Source organism: Notothenia coriiceps, unplaced genomic scaffold, assembly GCF_000735185.1.
Source record: "Notothenia coriiceps isolate Sejong01 unplaced genomic scaffold, NC01 NC01_scaffold00005786, whole genome shotgun sequence".
NCBI lineage: Eukaryota > Metazoa > Chordata > Actinopteri > Perciformes > Nototheniidae > Notothenia > Notothenia coriiceps.
This window is the reverse complement of record NW_011338487.1, coordinates 387,492-406,758: the sequence shown is the minus strand read 5'-3', so window position 1 is coordinate 406,758 and position 19,267 is coordinate 387,492. Positions and strand designations below refer to the sequence as shown.

Here is a 19,267-nt window from a genome sequence, read left to right as displayed (position 1 = left end):
GAGACGTGCTTACAAATCAGAATATCTTTTTTGTTGTTGTTTATCGTAAGGCTGATTCAGGGGGGGGGGAGGAAAGGAGAAGACTGGAGATGAGGATCGAGTCACGCTTGATTGATCCTGTTGGAGCAATGAAAGAGGAAAAAGGGCCTTCAGAGAAAGGGAGTAAAATGTGTTATTGGCCAGAGAAACTGTCTGAAGTCTAACTGGAGGCAGAGCATGGATCCTCCATAGAGATCAGAGGTTTAAGTCCAAATGCTTTGAATGCATTCTGACAATCTGGGATTCTCTCTTTTAATCAAATGCAATAATAATCATTAGTCCCTGTGTGCACTTGAGGGATGTGTTTTTATCTAGAAAGATTGAAAAACATTCTTAGTATTAAATATTCACACTGAAGTGTCTGTGGAGCTATTTTGCAGCTCAGCTTGTGATAGACTTGTTTTGTGCCCTTGGCTTTTTACCTGAGGCAAGAAAGACAACATGAAGTGTTCTGTCTCTGTTTTAGGGTAAATGATGTAATGTGTAATCAATATAAATCTGCACCGAGGCCAAAGAAGGCATTGCATAGTGCGTGTGCTTGTTTAAAAATGTATTGGCAAGGGATGGTACCGGCATTGCCAAACTGTTCAGCTAAGACTAATCACTTCCCAAAGAAAAGAGAACAAGTCCCTTCCAGTTAATCTATAAATGTCTGCAACGAGTGGAGTGTTTGCCATTCATTGTCAACAGTGCCTGATAAAAAAAGACATGCACAGACACATTTTTAAGATAACCTCCTCTTGTGTGCTGGTAGTGGTGATCCGTGTACAGACCTTCCTGTATTATGTTTGAGAAGCTGAGGTGAATAAGAGTGAAACTTTAGGAGCTTTTAGACAGCGAGAAGCCGCTGCCAAGGTTGGCTGCAAGGACAGGGAGGGCTGCTGCCTCTAGTGAAGGCACGCAGCTTTTTGGCACCGCTTTCAGAGTTTACGATGATTCAACTTTTTCAACTTGATGTCGCAGCTCGCTGTGTGACCCTGGCAAGCGCAGAAACTACTGTTAAAGGAAGGGACAAGATAATATGAGGTGGGTAGCAGCAGCCTGCGCTATACATGTTAGGATCAGAGATGTGCATTTTTTTTTTGGGTCACTTTTTATATTTCCGTAAGTGTTACTAATAGTGTAAGCGATCTTGAACTTGAACCGGTTTTTAGAGCTACTGGTTTGTGAGTTTGCCTCATCTTTGTCTTATTCTCTCTCCTTGTATCTGTTTTTCCATCTCTCTCTGCCATAAAGGGCAGAGCTCATGAATAAACTAGAGGGAGGGAGGGGCAGGTCCATTAAAAGTTCATGTAGGAAATGCTCTAATGGTAGTGGTCACTGTTATCAGGACTTCCTGGCAAACGGAGGAATTACTTTTGACACAGCAATGGTGTCGGTGTGAAGTGAGGCACATTCACTTGTCCACTCCTACTTTTACATTGACAACATTGGCTTGAGTATGATGGAGAGTTGCTTACTCTTCGATTAAATGTGGACATTTGGAAGTTTTATCTTATAGCCATCCTTGGCTATCAACAGGGTACAGATTATTCAGGGTGAAGTAACAGCTAGCTAACAAAAAAACACTACAAAATGGGAATATTTAAAGGGGACCTATCATACAAAATGCACTTTTTGATGTCTTTTATACATAGATATGTCTTTTTCCTCCGTACCCAAATCTCTAAAAACGGGGCTACAACGGAGCTGATCCAGATTTGCGTCCAATATGACGTAATATCCGAAATGTGGACCCACGGCCCTATCAGAAACGTTGCTATCAGAAACAATGCCCGACTGTTTTGGACTTAATATGTTCGGTGCATGTCTACATTAGCATCGCTAACACTCAGAGCTAACCTGTACTGCACAGAGCATGTGTGTGAAGAAGCAGGAAATAAAAAGGAACTCACCTTGTGGCAAGGGAGAAAGCCTTTGAGCTCCATACTGTTTCAGGAATAATCCTTGATAATCCATTATGGCGTTTCATCACCGCAGTATCTGCCGGTAGATTCTCCCGCATGAGCTCAGCACCCTCCTTTTTTTTTCTTTTTAAAAAAAAGCTTTATACCCCAAATCAGCACTTTTGAAACAGGAAGTGAAATGGAGGGATATGAGTCATGGCTAGTATGGGTGATCTGTTTGGTATTTTGAGCAAAACACTTCATAGACATGTTTTGTATATATTTTTATCTGAGACCTATTGCCTAAAAATAGCATGATAGGTCCACTTTAAGTTATCTTTTATGGTTGAGTAGATAGAGCAGTTATATCCTCCTAAAAAAGTCCACCTGCTAAAAGCTTGCTCAGATACGTAGTGGAGATTGACCACTGAAATTAAATGAGCAGAAGACTGAAGCAGGCAATAAAATGCCATGTCTCTGGTATTTTAGGTCAATTCAGTTTAGTGCTTTGTTTCTAGCTGGTTATATCAAACTGCTCGTTAAAAAAGATATACCTAAACATCTCAATGTTAAAGCTTTTCCATAGTTCATCTACCATATTCATGCCCTCACGTGTTTATGTTCCAGTAAAGACATTATGATTGTAGTGTAGCTGTTATGTGCTGAATGTGTTCTGCTTGCTAGGTGTAGAGCCCGGCATTTGCACAATGTTCTCTCCCTTAGCAGCTACATTTACAAATGTCTACAACAAAATGCAGGAAATATCCTCTCTACTGTGATAAAACCATTTTTCAAAGAGTCTGTCTTGCTTCCCCCAGTGGAGAAGTGAAGTGGAACTCATCGGCCATGGTTGGTGAATGGCAGCGTTACTGTAAAGATCCTCCTCGAATCTGACAATTTGTGAAGTGTGCTGACTATGTAGCTCCGAGCTTTGATTTATGACCACTTTTCCTCTTTGCTGATGCAGTTTGCTTTCTACAAATGTTGCCAAGATTCGCTACACTGTTTCCTAGGCAAAGTAATTAATGTTTCAGTTTACCTGGCTGATTGTATAGTTGCCTCACATTGCTCTAAAAGCCAACATGACAGAGCATTCATCTCAGGAGGGTTGCTGCAAAACATATCCTTTCAAAGAACCATTTGTGATCGTCTATTCATCTTTGCAGTGGTGCCTGAGAATCACTGCAACAACCTGTGGCAAAATATCAGGCACTACTGAATGTAGGCAGTCTGTACGTTTCTATATTCTTGAGCGTGAATGGAAGCATGTGGGTGAGGGTGGGTCGATACATCACATTGAGAAAGGCAATTAGCTTGAAGCTAATGAGCGATATAATGACTTCAGCAAAACAGCACTGACCAGGGGAAACGGAAAGAAACCACAGAAACCACAGAAGGCCACATTGACATGAACGTGATCGCACAATCAACTTCACCACTACTGCTGCAGCTTGACGACGGAAGGAGCAAAGCATAAATCTTTTGGCCCGTCTCCTTCTGCATATAAGATCTCCATAAATCACAGCCCACCTCAGCTCACAGCCGCTCTCTCTTTTGCTTCACAGCTCGTGATTTATAAGGATCACACTGCCGGCAGACAGACGGTTAAAGGTTTAGTTTTCTCTGTCAGTCGTTTGTCCGTCCACCATCACGTTTTTTCTTCCATCATTTAAGACCGGTGTCATGTGGCTGTCTGCCCTTTACCTAACCACATTCCACTTAAGTTGTCATTTATTTCTATTCAAGACATTCAGCCTTTGTTAGAGCACTTCTTGATCTTAAGTGCATAATAATCAAATTCAGCATAATGGGTTTGTAAGATTGTTTTAAATGTCAGTTGCTGCACTCACCTGCTCCCACATTCTCGTTATGGCAAACCATCCAGCCGGAGTTATGTGCCAGTTCCCTTTCTTTTTTCTTTATCTTTTTTAATACGTATTTTTATTTCATTATATAATAATCAATGCCATTTCATTTAAATTGTAATATCACAGTACACGCACTACACTCCCCACTCCCTCCCTCCACCCGCACATGCCCACACAGGCAAAACCAAACCAAAAAATGCTTATCAAGATAACTTAAACAACAGAGCCATGAAAAGAAACCTAGAAAGGGGAAAAAAAACATAAAAGTAAAACAAACAAATAATTATACAATACAGCGACAATGTAGACAATGACAGTTACCTTTCTATTTCACAAAACAATTCAGAGCTACTTAGACAGTATTACATACTACTGCCAAATAGTTAGCTTGAGCAGTAGCAACAGAAGGCCTTCCAGCCCACACACTGTGCAGTTTCCATTTCAGTATGATGGGCGAGGATATGGGATTACAGCACTTAAATCCAACAATCAGTCCTATTGGGCCGTCCAGTAGAGAGAGAAGGACCCAAACATTACAGGTCATTAGCAGGACCAAGCTTAAAGTCATTATACTAATATAACCCAGAAAAGTGTCTCCTCTGCAAAATCAGTTGGTCAATACTGACCCACAGTCACATTTTGTTACAACGATTCATATCCCCTACTAGTATTGATTTGTGTTTAACTGATTTGTTTTTGGACTGTCTGAATATTGTAGTGCTCCTTTCCGCTATAACAAAATGACTTCTCATTTTTCCTAACATGGAACTTTTAAACTCCTTTGAGAGCTTGCCAGCATTTGATGGATGCCAAACAATGACTGAAGACATTTTGATATGTCACAGTAGGATAGACTCAGGTGTAAATGCTAGAAATCAATCACGACTGAATTATATTTTGCTGCTTCAATTTCAGGCTCCAGGTTCTGTGCAAGCTGTTTATAATTCCCTTATGGAGTGAGATAATTGTATACGTCACCAGGAGCTGACATGAAGCATGGATCATAGTTTTGAGAACAATCTCTATGATTGAACACCAAACTAGTGAATTATGTAGCATGAGATTAGACACGGTGACACGCTTTAAAATGGTTAAGGTATAAAGAGAAGATTCGGGGAAAGGTTGAAGATGTTTGTGGTTTGGGAAGAGTTTGTTGTGGATCAAATCAAAGCGGGAATCTTTGAGAGCCCCCTTCCTGCTCCTCTGGTTTGATACATTAGGACGCTAAGAGCTTCACAGGAAGCACATACGAAGCAAGGCAATCAGGTTGTGCAGCTGAATGGATGTGGAAATATGAAATGCATAGAATTGCTTCTACGGACACAATGACGTTGTTGTTGAAGTATAACAGGAGTAGGGCAAATATTGGCTTTCTGCATGACCTGCCTCAACTTCCTGATGAATACAGTTCCTACAGTTTTATTTGTTTAGCTTAGTTCTCTGAAACACGACCCAAATTGATACCATTAGGGAGTGAACCACTGAGAGCGTTGTTGTTTATGAGCAACATAAGAGGTTTGTTTGTGTGGATGTGTGCCTTCCACTTTGGTCTGTAGGACAAAAGCAGTGTCTGGATCCCTCTCTTTGCTCCAGGATCTCTCTGGCTCCAGACCAATGGCAAACATTCCTCTTTGATTCTGAGCTTAAAGGAGACTCTATCTAGCTTTGTCCATAAAACAAGTCTAACATCTGCTGCTGCTGCTGCTTTTTGAGTTACACACAAACATTGTTAAATACATAATACTCTCTGCTTTTGTGAACACAGAAATGTGACCACACTGCACTTTGTAGGAAGATTATAATTAAGTCGTGCTGTGTTGCCGCCCGCCTTGGTGGTTATTCCCTATGTGGGAGTTGATCAGATTGATGGAAGAAAAGGAAATCCAGTCCCACACAACATTAAACTTAATTCAGCTGAGCTTCACCAATTACTGTGATTCAGTATCGTTTGCCTCCAGTCTGAAACTGATAACTGCCCACATACCATGTTTAGAACCATCCAAGGTTTGCTATCCTGCCTCATGTCAATATCTAACCTGTGATTTTCTCTTTTTCCTTCCTCTGCCCTCTCCTACCTTTTGTCTATAGTTCGGACCGACTGATGGATGACACGATAAGGTAAGACCTGCTCTCTGTCTCCCACACCCCATCTCCACTGTCTTACCTACCTGCTGAATCCTAATCAAATGTACAATCTACCTTAACATGGCCTGACAGGTCCTGTTACGGTGGTTTCACATGGCCAAAATAATCTATACACATCAAAGCCTTGGAAGTGCAGCAACTGATGGTCACATTTATATCGTGTGTGCATTAAACTGAACAAAGCTGTCACGTGCCCAGAGTAAGTCCTCCCACATCACTGATTTATAGATGCCATCCATCTCTCTCCAGCCCTGCTCCTTCCACTCCCTGCAGAAATGCAGAAATGACAAATATGTTGTGTAGGATTTACCCTCCATCCCTGCTGGCTGCTTTCTCTCCCACCCATCGCCTTTTCCATTTCCAGTCCCTGCATCTCGTAAACTATGTTTGCCTGGGGCTTGGCTTGGACAGCGGGCTGATTTGTAGATTTCGTCTATATTTCTCAAATTCCGTTTCCTTACTTACCTTTTTAGAAGGGCTCATTTTCTCCAAAGTCTTGTCATTTTCTATTGCCTTTCTGATCTTTTCCCACATTTTTGAAAACCTTTTAAACTATACGTTTGCAATTCTGTTTCTTATTCCTCCCAAGTTAAATGTGGAAATCATTAAGGTTGCTTCTCAAATTATCCTATCGCACTCTCAAGTAAATGTCATTAATTAACTAAAGGGAGCAAGATATAGTTGCTGGGGAGAGATGTTGTGTAAAATCAAAACATTTCCAGATTATGATTTACATTAGAAAATAGATCTGGTTACATCTGAGTCCATAGAGAAATGATGAATAAAAGGCTCTAACCTAACCAGTGGCCACTCGTCATTAGGCACAGCCCCACCTAGTGTCAGCAGAAAGTAAAGCAAATAATAATTCCCAAAATATGCAAAACTAATGTATGTTAAAATATATGTTATGATCATGTTTAGTCATCTGATTCGTCTGTACATTGCTGTTTTAGTCTGCGTTCTTCTAGTTAGTGTCTACAGTGTGCCTATTGAGCGACGTGGGGCAAGCCCCTCTCTCTGCTGTTAAAATGAACGTGTACTGTAAAAACTACACTGCGCATGCTCAGAGTATTTTTCTATTCAATGTGTGCGGCAAAAAAACAATCAGAATAGGGGCACTGTGCTGCCATACCCACTAAACGTCATCTCATAATTCAGAGAGCTGATTGGCTGTAAGTATGTGTGCTGCGAAAAGTGTAGATGTGAAGAGGAGACGAGAGAGAGCAGCTTATAGCGATTAAAATCAGTAAAACGGAAAGAAAATGAATTAAGTTGACCATCTACTTCAGCTTTGGTAAGTTCATTTTATGTCATATCTTAGATGTGTGTGTATATATACACATCTAAGTTGTTCTTTTGCACATATAAAAACGCCACTGAACCTAACTATCTCTATTTGCTCTTTGAGTAGTGAACTACTTATCTTTGGACGTGCTTGCTGTTGTTGCTTTGTTTGGGAAGAATTAAAGTGAAGAGCACACAGTCTACTTCTCCAGTTACTCTTCTCTCGTGTGGAGTGTCCTCTTCCTGTGGTTACCTCTCTGGTAACTCCGACCCTTATTTCCATTTCCCTCTGGTGCATATCAGAACAACAAACAACCTTGAAAAGAAATGCTGAGACGTGCTTACAAATCAGAATAACTTTTTTGTTGTTGTTTATCGTAAGGCTGATTCTGTGTGTGTGTGTGTGTGTGTGTGTGTGTGTGTGTGTGTGTGTGTGTGTGTGTGTGTGTGTGTGTGTGTGTGTGTGTGTGTGTGTGTGTGTGTGTGTGTGTGTCAAAATAAGACGTGTGGAGGTTTCTGTAGTCAGCAAAGTGTTTCCCCCTGACAGAGGAGAACATGATCCCCAAAACACTGCTGCAGGCCAAGACTGCGGACTGTCAGGAGAAGCCATAACCACACACACACACACACACACACACATAGGCGCCCGTTTTCTCTAGGCCTGCTGCTCATCAGCTCTTCCAGCCAAGTGTAAACAACCGTGGCGATTTCATTTACTTGGTTTTGTCCGGCCTCCTGTGAAGCCCTGTCTCTCTGGGCTGGGAGGAGTCAGTCCCCTGGGCGCTAATTGCTTATCACCTCGCTGCCAACAGTTACATTTTGTGCCACCTGTTGTTTTGAGCATATTAACACTAAGCTAAAGTCAGCGTTTTGTCATTGTCGGATTGTTGTGGGGAGTATTTTTCTAAATGTCTCTCTCTGAGAAGGGCTCAAACGAGGGCAGTGTAGCTTCCATTGATTACTGCTTGTAACAGACGCCACAGAGGGGAAACATAGAGCCTGAAACCTTTCCTGCCAACTGCCCAGCGGCACTTTGCTGCACGGAAAGGTGCTGAGGCCGGAGAGCTAAAGTAACACAGTAACTCTACACCTTCCTGTACAAGCCACAGCTCACACACATATCGTAGGAACCGACGTAAAGATGAAGCAGTGATAGGATGACTTATGTTTCACTACAGAACGATTGTCTTTTAGTACGGATGTGCCTACAGGAATATTGTCTTTTAATACCAGATTGAATCACTGCGCAGGGATATTGAGAAATGAACAACAGTACAGTATATTCTGAACGTATGCAACCAAAAAAAAACTGCCTTTTTCTGGACCCGAATGAAATGATTGGACAGGCTTGTTACACTCCTGTCGATAGCTAAAGATACCAGATCTTTTTTTTGTGAGATCATTTGATTTGTTAATGGCTGACAGGATATAAAGAACATTTAAAAAATGATTTTTATTACCAACTCTAGCTTTAAATACTAAAAATTAAAAAAGAAACTCAAAAAAATCTAATAATTGTTTAGAAACTAGCTTTTCTTTGGTCATACATGCTTTCCTGAAATGGTGCTTGTAGGGAGTAAATGTAGGTGACAGGACATCTTAATTTATTTCCAAAAATAGACATTTAGGTGGTTCTGTTTTCCGCCTTGACAGCTTTAGCGTTCTCACTTGCAGTCAAAGGCTCTTAACAATACTAATGAGTGCAATGCCATGCAGCATTTTGTCACTGTTCATCTCATTTCTCCCTTTTGTCTTTTAGTATTGCCATGGCAACCAAGGAGAACATGACCTCGCAGCGTGGCTTCCTGAAATCCATACAGAGCCGGGTCAACACGCTGGCCAGTATCCTTTATGGTGCACATTAAGGTTGCTTTATGTTCTCCCTGGGGGGTGGGGAAGGAGGTCAACATTAGGTAAAACAAACAACCACCTAATTAATCACACGCCGTTGGCAATGTTAATGGCATAGTTGTGTGTGGAACCAAATAGAAGAGAGCTCACAATGGATTGGAAGCTGAAGGATTGATGGTATGAAATGAATGCTGGTCCTTTAGAAATCAATGCTCACATATTGCTTTTCTCTGATGGAAAGTGGGTCTTTGTTATGAATATTTATAGGGATGGACCAAGGAGTGGTCATTCACACAAATTATCTTTTGATACTTATAGAAGCCAAGTAATGTAAAACGGTCTGAGCAAAGAGCTAATGCAGGTTGAGAGGGCTTTTCTACCATGTTATACGTTTAATCAGTCCTCTTTTAAGTAGGTCTGGTAATTTACATGACTTTATTTACAATTGCATTTTGGCTTCCAAAGGTAACAAAAACAAGATAATGTTGATCAAATGAAAACTGTGCGGCATTTTGTTTTTCGATGATGCTCCTGTTTTCAGAATCAGAAACGGGTTTATTGCCAGGTAGGTTCACACATACGAGGAATTTGACTTGATGTCATGGTGCATACATCAAATATAAAACAAAAAATCTCCATATAAAACAAACTTTTTTTGTTTTCTGTTATAAATTCAGTGCACCCTTTTCCTTGAGTTTTAAAAAAAAGTTCAATATCCATCATGTTCCCCAATTCTAGATATCATATCATTGAGATCTCATTATATGTTAAGATTTTTGGCTGAATCATTAAGCCTTCAAATGTTCAGTTTGTTAGCTGTCCTGAGATTTTATATTTGCATGGCATCGACATCCAAAGTGTTTGATTTATGACGTCCAACCAAAGATGTCTTTGTGAATTTAAATATTTGTGATCTTCCTTAACTTTTGACCCTCCCCGACCGTTTCCCAACCATCAACAATCTCATCCAGCGAATAAACCTGCGGAAGAGGAGGGACTCCCTGATCCTCGGCACAGTGATCGGCGTCTGCACCATCCTCCTCCTGCTCTACGCCTTCCACTGAAAGCCTGCTGAATGTTTAAAGGAGCCGCACTCGACGTGCTCTCTGTAACATGGGATACCCAGAGACTAAGCTCAGTGATTGGATAACCCGAGGCTCCTGAGCAGGGGGACATTCAGTTGGTCCAGATCTTGGACGGGAACAGATTTGGCCAACAAGAACTACTGAACTTGTATTTAGCAGTGGGACAGATGGAGGGCTGCCAACAAGTGAATGGAGACCAAAAGTATAAAATAAGTCTAGATTTTAATTAAATATATTGACAACTCACTGGAGAGTGTGAAGAGACTGAGAGAACGTGTGATGATCATCATTATTTTCCACAGGGAGGATTTTTAGTTAAATTGTCCTTTTTAATGGAAGTGGGATGGAGAGTTCATTGTGGGCTGTATAATGTGAAATTAATAAATTATTCATATCAGTATGTGTAAACAAGTGTGTGGTACTACTAGATACTGAACATTTAACGCTTTTGTGAATATGCTGTGAACTCTACATTTCCGACCGCCAGGATGTAACAGCAGGGCATGTACAAATATATTTTGTTTACTACATTTCCATTTAAAAAGAAATTACTGTTGTGTTTTATGTGAAAGTAAAGCCATCCAGGCACTCCAAAATGTAAGAAAAGTAGTATGGGGAGAGAGAAAAGTCTTTCTGGTAACTTCTTCTGACAGTTCGGAGGGCCTGGATCAGCTTTTATTCTGGTTTTCACAATTTTCAAACACCCGACACACCCTTCATCTACGGTTAAATATACAGACCAATCAGTTAGATCTCACCCCTATTTTTGTATTTGTCTTATTATAAAGAGAGGACAAGTGGAGAGGGGCAGAACGATTGGGGACTACAGTACATGCTCCCTGGCTGAAATATCACCGATGATGGTTGGTTATCGGCATTTGCAGAACATGATTAATGTTTAAAAGTACATTTTCCAAATTCAAAAACGTAATCCAAATACTGAACAGCGTCTGTAAAAAAAAAAGATTCAATGTAGCAAATGTTAATATTTAACAACAAAAAAAGTAAGGATATAAAAAGTATGAGGTCAAAATGGATTGTCAGTTTGATCAATTATCCAAGAGGCTTCATCCTTTCTGAGAGTGGTAGAGGGGACAGGATTGCAGCCTGAACACAGTTATCAGATTCTTCTGAAATGGGTAACTTTATCAAAGTTGTTTTAAAGTGTAAGATGTCTTTAACACCACACTGCCAGCTCTATTCACTTTTTAGGTTTCTGGAGAAGATGAATGAAGATGTCCTGCTTTAATGGTCGGCTGTTGAATTACTTATCCGTTCTGCATGTATAGTTTGCCTGGCAGAGCCAATGAACCACTATTCCATTTCACTGCACCTGAAGTGCAAAGTGGCCTGTGCGTTTGAAGATGGGAAATCAAGCGTTTATCTGAGAAGGGGTTGATTGCCGGGTGGGGGGTGACCCTTTAGATTAAAGTCTTTGTTGGGGGAGGGGTGTAAGAATGTGAAAGCTTGTGTGTGTGAGAAACATCAATGTGTTTTATGTCTCACAGCATCAGGCTCACTTCAATGGACGGAAAAGGATAAAATTGGAGTCTTGTCCTCATTCCTTCTGTTTGATGCCTTCCTCACAAAGTAAGACTGAAAGTGAAACAGTAGCCAGACAAGCATAGCCACCATCCCATGAATCTCTCACTTCCTTCAGGAAGGAAGCAATGTGCTGGAGTCTGAATTTGGTCCAGACGTGCATATGCTGTCGCTAAGACTGCGGAGTTGCTGAAGCATTGAGCTCCTGAATATTTCAGCCAGTCAAACCCAGCGGCGCCGAAGCAGAACTAAGTGCCAGATATTCTCACTTAGAAGGGTCGCGCTACAGTAACTTCTGACAAGCACAAAGTCTGTTTTCTTACAGCATCTGAAATGTAAGTCTGTGTCTGTAGAAACCATACACGAGTGGCTTGTTAAATCTTTCAGTTGATGATGGGCTCAATTGTTTGTATTGATGGGCTTAAAAGCTTTTTACGAGGACGTTAAATATAGGTAAAGTACAATTTTACATTTATACAACCAAGAAAAAGCTCTCACCGATAATGGTTGTATCTTTTATTGGATTTGTTTCTGGATTGGTGTGTAAGGATTGCATCAGGCAGAAACTCTGTGTATTGTGGAGAGCTGGCTTTATATCTATCACAATTGCTTTCTTCCCCTTTTCTTCCCAGAGATGTCTGTAACCCAGTTGTAGCGGCCATGATAAATGGTGTTTGTCTGCCCTGAGGCACAATGTGTGTCAGACCCGCTGTAGGGACAGGGTTAAGCAATCTCTTCCATTCCGTCTCAATAAAGTGAACATTACACATTAATATTACTCTTACAGGGTGGCGCGTTTATTTTCATTACAATTGACTTTATGATTGGATTTTTTAAGGATAAAATATTTTCATTTCACTTAAATAATTTAAAATGGCACAGCACTGATTTTACTTTCATGTTGTGCTTCATACCTGCTAGTGTAGGCTACTAATGGGCAATGATCTGATATCATCGATACCAAATGAAAACGTTGAAACACGACATTATCTTTAAGAAATGTCATATTGAACATTTCCATGGCGTGTCTGTGACAGGGCTCAGAAATGAGAAATGTGTCACTTTCAGAACAGGAAACGTGTTTTTATTCCTTTGAGTGCAAATCCTTCAGATGTCTGGAATAGCCCATCAAGAAAATAGCCAAATCGCATTTGCTTTTGTGAGTTTATATAAATGTAACTGATTTAGCTAAATATGCATGAGTTTTGATGTGCATTTTACCCCAACATAAACATATATTTGCTTTAAAATAAGGCTTGAATAGGGTCGTCTTCACCTGAATTAGTGCATTCTGGATTTGTTCTACTCTGACTGCAGCTGCAACATCCAGAAAAATGTTTGTTTTCTACAAGCTGAGCACGAAATTCAAATTTCCATCACAGTTACTCATGTTCATTTAATTTAGGGAATCCGGATTAACAATAGATTAATTGTGCAGCCCTACATTCACATACCGTCTTGTTTTCACTGTACATGTGTAGCTTTTATTGTGTCCACTCTTATATAGTATGTGTAAGGTAATTGAAATAATATTTGTACTTTTTATGATTTTGAATGTTTCTATCTCTCTCTGGATTATTACCTTTTGCATAATGAGCGACATTTCTCATAAATAAAATTGTTTTAATATATATTTTTCTTTTTCAGTTCAAACCGTACACTTACAGTTAGGTATTCCTTCTTACCAATGGTCGACAGCATTTTTCTGTCGGTAGGCCTACACTATTTATCTCCTGACTGAAACATCTCCGTAAGTATTCGATGGATGGCCATGTTCTCAAGAGGATAATAACATGGTATTTCCCTTTTTTTAAATATATACTTTATTATAATCAAATACATTATGTCAGACTCAGCTGAAGTGCTAATAAATACTTGTTAGCTTTCTAAAAAGATAAACTAAGCTGGTGAACGTAGTTAACATTTTACTTGCAAAACATTAGCCCGTTAGCATGCTTATATTATTAATGAATACAGCCTAAGAGAGCTGCTGCGTGGCAGTATATTGTTCTTGATACTTTTTTTAAGTCACTATACAACTCCAAGAAACAACATCATCAAAAGGCAAAAAACTTGGACCATGCATGGAAACATTTATTACAGACATGCAAAATGTACACCACAGAGATGAAGACTGGCACATTCAGTACACTGGAAAAGAAACACAGTAATACATCTGAATGAAAGGAAGGTTTGAACTGTTTTACTGACAGAGCAGAGCTTATTGGCTAGACACTCGGCTGTTAGAGAGTAAACCTAGAGCAGTAAAGTACACACGTGTTGCCATTTAGGCTAAGATGTTATGTCACATGTTTTTAATTTGGTGGTTAACATGGGGAATCTTTGGATTTTGCTGCTTTAGATGGATTGTGGGATTTTTATGTACAACTATGAATTGAAATGGAATTTCTTGAAGCCCATTTCACACAAAACATTGTGCTATGTACTGTTAATGTTTGACAGGTTGCTGTTGTTCATCTTTACACTTGGATGTTTATTTTATTACTTGGTAGAATCTCTGTCTGATACATTTAATCGCTCATCAGTGGAAATCAGCTGGTGTTTCACTTGTTAGAGCCCTTAAAAAACACAGTTTATACCTTTTTAAAGAAACCTTTCCCGATTTAAATTACACGCACTAAAAAATGAAGCATTAATGCCCAAAGAAGCGCTGTGGATTCATATAAAGCGACATGGTCTTACGGTGATGTTCCCTGTGCTAGTAGCATAAGCCTGCAATGTGTCAATACAACAGTCCTGAGAAGCCACATGGGATAAATGCAGTGACTTCTTTCTGATAAAGTGACACATACAGACAATCACTCGTGCTCGGGTTTCAAAGACTGGTTCTTTAAATGCTATTTGTTGTTACTCAGTCAAACTCTTAGGCCTGTTCATTTACAAAAAATAAATGTGTAAGCCTGTTTAGCATATAACATGCGTACATATTGCATATATATTTCCCATATAAATACATTTCATAACAATACAAGAAGCAGAAAAACATTCAGTGGCATTTAACAGTCAATGTAAGAATGGAAATTAGGAACTATAACACTATAATGTACAAAGGTAGAATCTAAAATGGAGTTTAAGGGAATAAGATGAGACAGAACTGAAGCCACTTCATCAGGCTTTGTGTTGAAGATAGGGAGATGTGAAAGGAAAAGAAGGTTTTTGGGGTGTTAGGCATGCGTTTCAGTCTCTGCCAGAGCAGGGCAAGGTTCAAGATATTCTGGAGACACAAAGGGGCGAGGGGTGATACACACTCTACAGCGGCTGGACTCACATAACGTACACAAATCACTCTTCATGTGCAAACCTGTCGGCCTCTCTGACTCCTTCAAAAGAAGACACAACTAATAACAGTCAAAACGAAGGCAGGATGTTGGTAATCTACATTGAGGCATGCAGTTGGTCTCAACCTTGTTTTTTGTGGAAAAATGATAATAAATAACACAATTAAAAACGTGTTCCCTGCCCCTTTTCACAAACCCTTGAAATTCTACTGATAATAGGGCTGACGAAGCAGCCATCGTAACAATCTTAACAAACCCAGCACCACTTGGCATACAAACATTTTTATAAATTGTACATCTATTGTATATATATATATATGTTCATATATCCATATTTCAAATATATTTGAAGCTGTATATGCTTTAAATGCAAGAGGTTCAGTAAGGAATATATGTGGATTATATGAAGCTGTCCGGCGTTTGAAGCCCAAACCCAGAATCAGTTTCTCAAAGGAGCACACAGTTTCTTCTTCACTCTCTCTCAAGCGTTGATCGTCCTCTTCGTTTTAGGAAGTCCATTTTTTCAAGGAACCTTTATGAGTCCTCCAGGCTGCATACAATCATCATTTTCTGTTTCCTCTGTTTTAACCTGAACATTGTTACTTCAGGTTTCTTGTTATTTTTGTCAAGCAATCGTTACTGGATTCTAATGCATGCATCTCTGGATTTTTCTCTGAATGTATTTATTTGTTAACTTGCTTTCGTTAGTTGACCATTTTGTTTGTTGCTTTCTGAGGTCGGTGATGATGTAATTACAATATGGCATGGAGTAAGGAATTGTATTTCTTTTTCTTTTTTTATCCGAACGGCTTATCCCCTTTTGTTGCATCCGTGGTTCGACTTTCACGGTAAATGTTTCCCCCTCAGTTTTAGCTTACTGCAAAGGAAAGAAGAAGAGAAGCGTGGCATCATCAGAGAAAGTCCGCACACACACATCGACAGCTGAAACCCGCCATCAAATTCATCATCTCTTTGACTGGTGCAGCTCAAGTGTGTGAGGCTTAGAGCGGTAAGGTAGCCGCCCTGCTGCAGTCAGCCCACTACAGTCGCTTCAGTGCTAAATCAATATCACACACACACACACACACACACACACACACACACACACACACACACACACACACATGTGTGGTAGTGTCATATATCACACTGTAACCGTAATGCAGTGGGTATTCTTTGTTATTGAACACTTGGCAAAAACCCTGTGTGTATCTATTGCATCTGTGAGTAGACACGAGCACATACAAACACTATCTATATAATACTATCATCATAAAATACATGCATACTAATCAGCATACTGAGTTATAGAGGCTTCACCAAACACTGTATGTAAAGATGAATTATGATCCCAAACATAAACTGGCTAATTTTAAAATGCGTCCTTTCTTGTCGTTGTTTCTGTACCTGAAACTGAGACGTAGACCACGATGATGATGACCCCCAGGGCGATGGAGACGATACTGAGCAGGCGGGCGAGTCGGCCCAGCCTCTTGGCCCCGTCCATATCCCCCCCCTGTAGGCTGTTTCTGGACTGAGACACACAAAGCACAGGGAGGAGCATTGAATTATAAGGTTGAGCAAGGCTTAGCTATATAGGATGTGACATCATTAAAATAACATACCACATAAGGGTAGAAAGGGTTTTATGAATAAACGTAATTTCTCTCACAAATAGGCGCTGGAGAGGATTATTCCTTAAATGACTTTATTTCATGAATGTAATCAGCTAGCATACCGTAATAAATATATGGAGGAACCTTCAACCCACTGAAAAGCTATGTACTCTTAATACTTCTTACTCTTAATAGTCTTAATAATCGTACTACTCTCCTTGTCTAAAATACTCTTATCAGATCAAAAGAAAGCCTTCACACTGAAATGGCTGCAAAGGTCTGAAGGATTTGTCAAATGTTTACAAAATAATCTGTATGGAGAGATTGACCTGAACCGTAAAGACTTGTATGAGCAAAATGTAAAATAGTGGAACAAATTGACTAAATATGAGACACCTATTACATTGCAAAATGTTGCAAAAAAATATACTATTCTGCTAAAGCTGTGCCTTTTTTCATTCATTATGTCGTTCATTTAGGTCTGTGGACAGTTCATCGACTTTCATATTTTCCATATCCACAATGAGTTTCTATAAGTGAGCTTACATTTATTAATACAAGCGATAAGAAACCTTTATATTTCTGTCTAAAAAATAAAAAGGGGAACCTCTCACTTAGCTGAATCAGCATTTACCACATTAACTCTATCAGTAAAACCTCAAAGTAGCCCCGCCACCATAAGCGGGAGAAAGATCCCTCTGCAGGTCAGGAGCCGTACTCTCCTGCAGTTTTCTGAGAGTTACACTTTGAAATATTTATCAGGTGGTCTTCCATAAACCGGCCAAGTTAATTTAAAGGGGAAATGACACACATGCAGTAAAGAAATGTTGACTTGTCCACTTGCTATTGAAATTGAGACATTCATTTATCGTCCAGCTGTTAACGGGGAAATTGTCTATTTCAGATATACAGATTGGGATTGATGGAAGGATGTGACATGCAGAGCCAATTGCACGGAGTAGGTGAGCGCAGCAGAGTGAAGGGGCTGTATATCAGCTTGATGTTATTTGTATATTGCTTTATGTATGCTGCGGATATGAAGACAGGTTGATTTATGTGTGTGTGTGATGTGAAGCACGACGGATATGAGTCCTGCATGCCGGTGTATTGCGCTCATGTGCCAAAGTCCCAAAACAACAAATCTTTCAGCGATGATGTCACTTTCTTCTCGTCAACATTATATGCTGCTTTTAATATGTGATACTTTTCGAACATACTGTTGTGCATGGTGGCACAAATAAGGACCAATATAAGGCAATCACACACACCAAAACAATATATGACTTTGCAATGGTTTGGTTCTAGACATTGATTTTGTTCTAAAAAAACGAAAATATTTACTTTATTTAATAATTTATTTAAGATATTATTTGACATTATCTTGTCTTTCAAATATTTTACAAAGTCTTTACTCCTTTTATACATGTGTTACTTTCTGAAAAGTGTGTCATTTTAAATACAAATTTGAAGGAGACATTAGAGCCGATCTTCCCTTGGAAGGATATGACAGCACTGTTAGACAAGTTTGTTTATTATGGTAAACATGGGCGCTGTCATTTTTTACAAGTCAAATTCAACCAGCCATTGCATACACTCATTAGCTCAACACACGTGTATTAATCCATGGCTGAAAATAGTCCCAATTTAGTAAAATCAAAACTACAGTGCTCAGCTGTTTGAGGTAATAACTGAGCCCCTCTAGAGACACGGAAAATATAAAGTTTGTGGTTGACCCTCTGTTTAAAATGAGTGCTACAGACAGGGCAAGGACATCAAACGTATGAAAGACGAAAATACAATATATGGTTTGGACCATTTATTGTGATTGGTTCACTAGGAGAAATATATACAATGACTAACAACTGAATCAGGTCAATCAAGATTTGGCTTCTGTTTGATTTCATCCATTGACATTATAGGTGAAGAGATGAAGATAGTAATGGAGCTAGAAAACCTAAAATAATATAATAAGAACAATGCATAACCCGTCCCACCTTACCACACATATAGTGGCCCAATTCCAATCCACCCCCTACACCCTACCCTTACACACTACCCCTCCGTTTGCGCGTTCGGGCGGAGGGTCCGCCACATTCAGTGCTGTTCCAAACCAACGAGTGTGGAGGGGGAGTGGGTTATCAAGCCCTCAAACAGCGAGTCTGCATCGGTGCTGACTTCACCTGCTGCCCTACCTGACCGGACTCAACGCTGTGTGTCCGTCAGGAAACACGCTGTATACAAACACTTCCTGCAAACATCCACTGATAAATTGCGATCTTAACAACCTCACGATAACCTCATATTTGTTTAACTTAGGATCATACCTGTGTTTAGTCTAGAAAAAGGTAAATTACATTACATTGCATTTAGCTGATGCTTTTATCCAAAGCGACTTACAGTAAGTATATTCGACCAGGAAGATACAATCTTGAAGAAAACTGTGTGCATTTTATTATAAAGTTGTGTATACAGAATGTTGCAAACACTAAGAAGCTTATAAACATCAGGTTTAAAACTAAAAGAGTTTGGAGTTTTATTTTAGTTATTCATTTGATTTCTTGTCGAAGAGATGCTGATTTGAAACCGTTGTTACATACAGTTACGGCATTTCCTGTTTCTGCCGAAGAGAGGGGAGGCCGTCCCAAAGCTTGC

The 19,267-nt window shown here is 39.7% G+C and overlaps 2 protein-coding genes across 2 annotated transcripts in view; one reads left to right on the top strand and one right to left on the bottom strand.

Annotated features, from left to right (window-relative positions):
- Positions 1-13,281, top strand: part of gosr1 (golgi SNAP receptor complex member 1) — a 28,672-nt gene extending 15,391 nt beyond the window's left edge. Inside the window, exons 7-9 of the mRNA XM_010768526.1 lie at positions 5,882-5,911; positions 8,982-9,064; positions 10,013-13,281. Coding sequence (XP_010766828.1) covers positions 5,882-5,911; positions 8,982-9,064; positions 10,013-10,137 — 238 coding nt within the window. The 3' untranslated portion in view covers positions 10,138-13,281. The remainder of the gene's footprint in view (positions 1-5,881; positions 5,912-8,981; positions 9,065-10,012) is intronic.
- A 1,248-nt stretch (positions 13,282-14,529) lies between these two features.
- trarg1a (trafficking regulator of GLUT4 (SLC2A4) 1a) overlaps positions 14,530-19,267 on the bottom strand; it is a 14,172-nt gene continuing 9,434 nt past the window's right edge. The window contains exons 3-4 of the mRNA XM_010768527.1: positions 16,407-16,533; positions 14,530-15,876 (exon numbers count right to left, since the gene is read on the bottom strand). Of these exons, the coding sequence (XP_010766829.1) occupies positions 15,869-15,876; positions 16,407-16,533 (135 nt within the window). The 3' untranslated portion in view covers positions 14,530-15,868. The remainder of the gene's footprint in view (positions 15,877-16,406; positions 16,534-19,267) is intronic.